Source organism: Bidens hawaiensis, unplaced genomic scaffold (assembly GCF_021521415.1).
Source record: "Bidens hawaiensis isolate Kalapana, Puna unplaced genomic scaffold, B.hawaiensis_p1.1 tig00024849_1, whole genome shotgun sequence".
NCBI lineage: Eukaryota > Viridiplantae > Streptophyta > Magnoliopsida > Asterales > Asteraceae > Bidens > Bidens hawaiensis.
The window spans coordinates 195,493-203,792 of record NW_027493944.1 but is presented as its reverse complement, the minus strand read 5'-3'; the positions used below and the strand labels follow the sequence as shown (position 1 = coordinate 203,792).

Here is an 8,300-nt window from a genome sequence, read left to right as displayed (position 1 = left end):
GAATATTCTATATGTCTAAGAAAAGGGGTACTCTAAAATCAAAACAAAATTAAAATGCTATTTTAATAGACCAGATTCAAATAATTTAACCCACGTATTGATTTATATATTTTAGAACACCAAACTTATTTTTTTAATATATTTTAAATAAGATTGTTGTTAGGCTGAGGGGTGTGGAGCGTGAGAAAGGGCGCAAGAGGACAGCCGCTCGCGCCCCGGGGCGCGAGCACCACACCACCGAGGCACGAGAGGGGCGCGAGAGGGGCGCGAGCGCGGAAAAAGAGGCAGGCGCCAGGGGGTTCGCGGGACAGGTTGAGCGTGAGGGGCATGGGGAATGGTGAAAAGAGCCGTTTGAAATCTTAAATGAGCCGTTGGCTCTTAATTTTTTTAAAAAAAAATAATTTTCTACTCTTATATATTACCCATTTTATACAACACTTTAACACAACTTCACAAAACACCAAACTTACCCATTTCTTTATACAACACTTCCTATATATTACCCATTTCTTTCAAACTTTTTTAAAAAAACCTTTACAAAATCCTATATAATACCCCTAAATCAACCCATTTTTACCATATCAAACACAACTTCAATCTCCAAATAACCCATCGTCCCATTTTTTTTTTTTAAATAATGTCGTCGTACTCGTCTGATTCCGACTCCTCCGAAGAGGATGATTTGCTTCTTCATGTAGGGGGAGTTTTGACCGCAGCCGTGGTAAATCTCTTGCAAAATCAAGCCCATCAACCCCGACTCCCGAGGGTTAGAGCACCACCTCGTGATCGTGATCGATCGGGTGCTAACGATACTTTGATGAGGCATTATTTTAGCCCTCAACCGGTATACGCGGAGTCGGATTTTCGAACTCGTTATCGAATGAGCAGACAATTGTTCACGCGTATAGCGAGTGATTTAGAGGCACGGTATCCCTTTTTCCAACAAAGGGAGGATGCTAGGGGTCTTCCCGGTTTTACCCCTCTTCAAAAATGCACGGCTGCTATCCGTCAACTAGCGTACGGCATCTCGTCGGACGCTTTGGATGAGTATTTACAGATGTCGAAAATGGTTGCACGTGAATCCCTTCATTTTTTCTGCCAAGGTAAAAAACATTAATTTTACTTTTTATTAAATATTTATTACATTTTTTAATATATATTGTACGTAGGAGTCATATCGACTTACGCTCGGAGATATCTGCGTAAACCTACAACGTATGACATCCAACGCATATATGAGGTGCACGCAGAAAAACATGGTTTTCCTGGGATGCTAGGTAGCATCGATTGTACGCATGTTGGATGGGCTATGTGTCCAACGGCCTGGCGAGGTCAGTTCCACCGTGGTGATCATGAAGGGCCGACCCTCATACTTGAGGCGGCGGTGTCACAGGATCTTTGGTTTTGGCATGCTTTTTTTGGTGTTGCTGGGTCAAATAACGACCTTAATGTTATCGATCAGTCACATTTGATCAACGACCTTATCGACGGGGTTGAACCACCTCAATCTTTTGTTGCAAATGAAGAACTCTTCAAGTACGGGTACTATCTGGTCGATGGTATTTACAACGAATGGGCTGTGTTAGTTCAAGCTTTTACAGAGCCAGTCGCCGACAAACGGAAGTATTTTACGAAGAAGCAAGAGTCTGCTAGAAAAGATATTGAAAGAGCTTTTGGAGCTATAAAAAAACAATATTATGTTCTGGCGAACCCGATACGTTATTGGATTCGGGAGAGGATAATGGACGTCGTCTACACGTGTCTTATCCTACACAACATGACGTTAGAAGACGAGGGCAAAGCTATATGCCAAAACTACCAAGGTGACATTCCGCCACAACCGTCCACAATCAGTGATCAACAAAAACTTCATAACATAGCAAATATCAAGAGCCGTGAGATACACGGGGATCTTCGACATGAGTTGGTTGAACATTTGTGGGCGAGGCGACCAGAGGATCTTGTATTAGATTAGTTTTATTATTAAATATTATTGTTTGTTTAATTTTTAGTATGTTTTTTTTATTATATGAATTTTCAAAAAAATGTGTGTTTTTTTAAATAATTTTTGCGTTTTTTTAATAATACGTTTTTTTACTACATTTAAAAAATAATAAAAAAAAAAACCGCTCGCGCCCCTCCACACCATGTCCCGGGGCGCGAGCACCACTACCAACACCCATCTTATCAACTTTCTCTCTCTGCCACACGTCACAATATTATTGGCTGGCGCCCCCACTCGCGCCCCCTCTCGCGCCCCCCACACCCCTCAGCCTTAGTGGCCGTACAAGAAAGGTTAATTTCCCTTTTAGAATAAAAATATATACTTTTAAATAAATATTGATCTTTTTATATTAGTTTATCCAAGCATTATATCTATACACACACCTTAAAAAGACAATGTGGAAGACGCACACTTCGAGAGCGTAGTATAGCGTAGGTCGTAGAATTGTATGTTGAATTCAAAGTCTTGTCTAACTTTTTGATTTATTGTGCTAAACGTTGTTTGGTAAGGCTGAGGGGTGTGGGGGGCTTTAGTGGGGGCTCCAACCAATAATATTATGACGTGTGGCAGAGAGAGAAACTGGATAAGGGGGTTGTTGGAGCCCCCGTTGGAGCCCTGGCCCCTGGTGTGGAGGGGCTCCAGCAGGGGCTCCAGCGAAATTTTTTTTTTATTTTTTATAAATATATTCAAACAACGACATTTTTTTTGTTAGTTTTGAGAGGATTTTAGGAGGAAAGGTGTATAATTGTGAAATGAAGTATATTTTATAAAGGTATATATTTATAGTTTAAGAAAATATTTTTTTTTTAATTTAATATGAGCTCAACGGCTCTTTTCCGTAAACCTATATAGAAAATATATTTTTTTTTGTTTTTTCGGCTCCCAACGGTCCAAAATACCTCAAAAGGTGTGCTCTTCTCTCTCTTCTCCCGCTAACCAGCTCACGCCTGCATTGTTTTTCGCGTTAGCGCCCCGGTGGTGTGGTGTTAGCGCCTGGGGGCGTGAGCGGAGGGGCTCTAGCGCCCCCGTTGAAGCCCCACACCCCTCAGCCTAATAAACTTTATATTAAATAAAATGTAATAAAATTTATATAAAGTTATTATTCTATCTTGATGTCATTAGCATTTAGCATTCATATTTGTTTATATAAAATATTATATTTAGTTAAAGGGGAAGATGCAATAATGAGTGACCACAGGGTGATCTAGGCCACAAAATTTGGAATTGCTGAGTCAACTCAGCCACCATTTGGATGAACATGTAGTGAATCAGCATCCATCTGGGTCCCTAGAAGTTTCCACTTTTCTTTTCCAACGTGTTGCACATGTGGTGAATCAGCATCCATCTGGGTCCCTAGAAGTTTCCACTTTTCTTTTCCAACGTGTTGCACTTTTTAACATATATCTTAATTCTTATCCAACAAACAATCACCACATCATCCAATCTCACCAAGAGAAGATCATGTAAATGATCATTTTAAACTTTACAAAAGTAGCTATTATAATTAGAATTTTGAAAGTATTAGATTAATCTTCAATTTATACGGCTCTATTTAATCCTTAATCTCCTTGTTTGTTTTTGTGTTTCAAACGTAAATTCACTTTTTATACCTGAGCATTTATGTAAACCTCTCATCTCTGACAATAATAACTTTAGACAAGATTTGTTTAATCGAGTTCTTTAAATCAGGTTTCCTGCTTAAAGAGGATCATGTGTGTATGTAACTAATGACCATTTTTAGATAACAATGAGAGATTTTGGGCTATGGAAAAGAAAGTAAGGAATTAAACGCTTAAAACCGAGAAATTGATGTTAGGAGAAAAGTCACTCAAGCAGAGGGAAACGAATGAGTACTTTATATCCTCATTCAAAGAAGACAGTGGAATTTCACAATGCTCAATCTTGATAGAGGGATTTAAAATTGACTTATAGCGACTCATAACAAGTTAACATGCAAAGGGAAACCAAGTATCCCAATTTTCGATTCTTACCAAAGTAAATTTATAAAATATTTGTATAAAATTGGCCTTCCAAAAGAATTTAAATCATTAAGTTATCAGGTATTTCAAATAAGCTTGATCTCAACTTATTTAACTCACACTTGAATCACAAGTAGACGAATGATTAATTAGAGGTGTAAATCAGCCGAGATTAAGCTTATGCCGGCTTGAGCTCGACTCCATATCTTAAACCAGACATTTCTATATTTAGCTTGTAACAAAATGAAATTATATATTCAAAAATAAAATTAACAATAATAATAATAATAATAATAATAATAATAATTTATATCGTATGGTTTTTTTGAGGAAACTCACAAACCAAACTCCGAATTCAGTATAGATCAGGTTAACACAATATAATCTGGCTAGAGTAAAGAAACGAAACTCTCCTAAGTACATCAGCTTAAAAAACAAGATAGTCGTCGTTTTAAACGTATGTAGTTATTTTTAACCAATCTTCAAAGTCTCCCCTAAAGTCTTAAACTCTAACCTAACCATCATTATATATCCCCTCAAGCATCCCCTGTTTCAAAACCCCCCAATTCTCCCTTTGATCAATTCCAATTCCACAATTATGGAAATTGCAGACCTTAATTTAATATCCGATTTCGAAGCAGGTATCAAATGCTTACAAAACAACCCTTCTTTCATCTCCAAACTTAAACCTCCCCAATTGTATAGTTTCACTTTCTGGACTTACGGCGCGTTAATTATCGCAGTTTTCGCCACTTTCGGCAACTTATTCAATCGATTAAAGAAGCTAATTCACCAAACCAGTACTCAATTTTGGATCTTGTATCGAAATTCACAATGCCCACCAACCGTTGACCATGATGATCTTGATTTTGACTTTTCCGATGATGAAGACTCGCCGGAATCCGATGATGATGATTTAAATTCATTGGATTCAATAGAAACTGATGAAGATAATGATGCGAATGAAGTGTTTAGATATGCAGAAAATGACGACCAAGGGCAAAATGGTAATTTCACACTTCGCCGGAATAATAATAAGTTTTCTTGGTCGGATTTCACCACCGGAAAAAGCGTGGTGCAGTTATGGGACAGTTTGGGATTAGGGTTTGAGTTCGATGACGGTGAAGACGAGGTTTCAATATGGGATTTGAATCATGACGTGAAGATTAGCTCCGGCAGGCGGTGTACGGCGGCGGTGGCGGCGGCGGAGACGGTGGTGGTGACGGCGGAGGTGGACGGGAACAACGGCGGAGTGGGGTTTGGGACGTATGATTCAAGGGTGGATGAAATGTCGCCGGCGATTTATGCGGCGTGGCGGCCACGGCGGCGCGTGGGATCGGAGTGAGCGCGTGTGGTGGTGTTATGTTATTTTATTCGTGTGTATACAGCTATGACCGGGCCATACGTTATTATAATTGAAACGGTGTCGTCCGCGTATTGTTTAATTCTTGATTATTAATGTTTTAATTGGGAATAATTTGGTTCTAAGTTTCTACATTTGTGGTAGCTAGAGTTTAAAGTAAATATTAATTGTTTATTATAAAAAAAATTGGATATATTTATGTGGAAGTATTTTTTCTATTTTGTTTTAGGTTAAAATAAGGTTCAATTTGAACTTAATTCAAACAAGCAAATACTTTCCTTGTCCTTTATAAAATAGATGGTGTTTGATTTATAAGCTAAAACTGAAAACTATCTATGGTGTATATGTTTTGGAAAGAAAAGTTGAGACATTCGAATCTCTCACAAAACGTTCCAGTTATGTCCCAATACCAGCAGTTTCCGTCTCGACTATAATCATATTCCCTACCCAAAACTCTCAATTTCCTACACAAAAAGCTCAATTCCTTACCCAACCTACATGATTTATCGTTTTCTTAAACGAGCCAAGGCAAACCGTGGACCAAACATGAAAAGTGGAACTGGCAAAGGTTTAGTCGCTAATCCAGACGACGCTGATTATGACAATCAATAAAAATATGATTCCTTTTGTAAGCAATCCTTGATATTTTTTTTATTCACAAGTGGCCAAAAACATACTTAACATTCATCAAATAAATTCAAAACGAAAGGATATGAACACAAAGGTTGTCAAATTCAATGGCACCTACAAGGAAATGTTGGTGGGCAAGTTGTTGCCAAGACGAGAAAAGTATAATGCCATCGATATTATTTGAACTCAACTCTCACATAATACATAGCCTAATATTAATACCAAATCGGTGCAATAATGCAATAATTAATTTCAATCATACACCCTTGAAAGATGAAATGAAAGATGTCCCAAGATGAAATATGAAATGAAAGATGGTGACATTCATAAAATAAAGCTAAGAAAATAGAATTTAGTTTACTAAAATAATATCCAAATTGAAATCGGTATATATTAATAATAACTGTAACATTTGATTGCAATATCTGAATTTACTAAATTTTATATATCACTACTAGAATTGTTTTTAAGAAAATCGAAGGCGTAAAGGGTGCTGCTAATTACGTATTTCACACCCATTCATTTTTACTAAACGTACCCTCTCCCTTAAATTTTACATTAATACGATTTAAATCTTTTTGTTATCTTCTGTTATCATTATTATTTTAAAACGTTTTTTTTATTCTTTAAAAAGTTTTTCTTTTCCTTTCTTTTTTTTCATATTATAAACCTTTTTTTTGTTTTTCTAATGAAAAAAAAAGTTGTTTACGTAATTACATTTTTATCTAAAAAGAAAAAAAAAACATTTTTATAAGTGTTTTAATACTTTAGAGTATATTTTTTTAATAAGTTTTAGAGATGGCTTACATTTTTGTAATAATTTTCTAATGTGACAATAATATTTACGCCCGAACCTTACAAAATATATTCAAAGGATATATTTTGTCGGGCGGGAAACATATAATATATTTAAAATATAAAAATCGTTTTATCGATTTTACTAAGAGATTATATCATTATTTCTTTAGATATATTTAATAATGATAAAAAATAATATTATTACGATAAAGAATAATTAGCATAAGAAGAGAGAAAATAAAAAATAGGTTTTAAATAAAAATCAATATTACTATTATGATAAGCTAAAATATATTAGAGGGTAGTAATATAATAAATAAAATTGTTAAAGGAATTGAAAGTCTATGGAAGAAGGTATGACAATTACACGAGTGGATACGTTTAGCCTAACTCATGAAATATTAATAATTAAATACAAATACTGTCTCTTTCAAAATAGTGATGGATCTTGGCTTACCCTTTTTCATTTTAGTGAACTGGACTCATGATTGGACAGCCAGAAAATTTAATTTAAATAATTGAAGGTTTAAATTTCACATCATGTTAGGTTTAGTTGGCGAGAAATCAAGAATTTGTTGAGTTATTTGGAAAAGTTAACTAAAAAAAGCCTTAAAAGAATAGGAAAAGTTCAATTGATATCTAACTAATTGATATTTAACTAGTATATTTATAACTTCAGGTACAAATGGTGGATATTTTTTTTTGATAAAATTCTCTTTGTTTAACTTAAAAACCACGTTGCATGTGTACACATAATAAGTGGTATACCATATGCTAAAATCATCTATAATTTAGAGTATATCAAATATTTAAAGCAAACTTATTTTTAACTCGAGAATGTAAAAATAAAGTGGGTTGTAGTTCTAGTAGCTTAGATTACCAAAATGAATAGTATAAATACATGTGGGTATTATCTTGTAGATGATATTAATCTAGCTAGAGTATGCCACTATCATGAAAGTGTTGCATGCCCACTTAAGGATAAAAGATAATTATATAAAAAAATTGAAAGAATTGACAAGAAATATATTGAGCGGCACTCTGAGTTAAATAAATAATAAAAAAAAGTGGTCTATCATCTCTAATGTGGCATGATTGTTGTCGAAAGAAAAGATAAGGAATGTAATGTACGTTTTTTTGATCTTACATTGGAAGAAGAAAGGAAAACGATTTGCCAATAGTATGAAGGTGACGTCCCTCGTCTTCTGGTCATGATAAGTGTCGTAGAGAAACAAGGTAATTTATGACAATATGCAATAGCAAAACACATAACAACCATCGTGCGGATTTCGTAGAGCATATTTGAAAGTTTTTTTAGTAATTAAAAAAATATTTTAATGAACCTTTTAGAATTTCTATCAATTTTCTAAAAGTTTTAAAATAATATCTAAATAGTTTTTATTGTTTAATTAGAAATTAAGGGGGTATTTGGGATTGCTTATTTTCATCAACTTATAACTTATAAACTTTTTGAAAAGTAATAAGGTGTTTGGGATTGCTTATATTGTGAGAAAAATTCCATAAG

The 8,300-nt window shown here is 34.9% G+C and overlaps 1 protein-coding gene across 1 annotated transcript; it reads left to right on the top strand.

Moving 5' to 3' along the window:
- The first annotated feature begins 4,582 nt into the window (after positions 1–4,582).
- LOC143570225 (uncharacterized) lies at positions 4,583–5,329 on the top strand. Its single transcript, XM_077055926.1, has one exon. It carries the CDS (start codon positions 4,583–4,585, stop codon positions 5,327–5,329), a length of 747 nt encoding a protein of 248 aa, XP_076912041.1.
- The last annotated feature ends 2,971 nt before the right edge of the window (positions 5,330–8,300 follow it).

Bases quoted from the DNA above. Each gene is read 5' to 3' on its own strand.
- LOC143570225 (XM_077055926.1), top strand. From the start codon at position 4,583: ATGGAAATTGCAGACCTTAATTTAATATCCGATTTCGAAGCAGGTATC.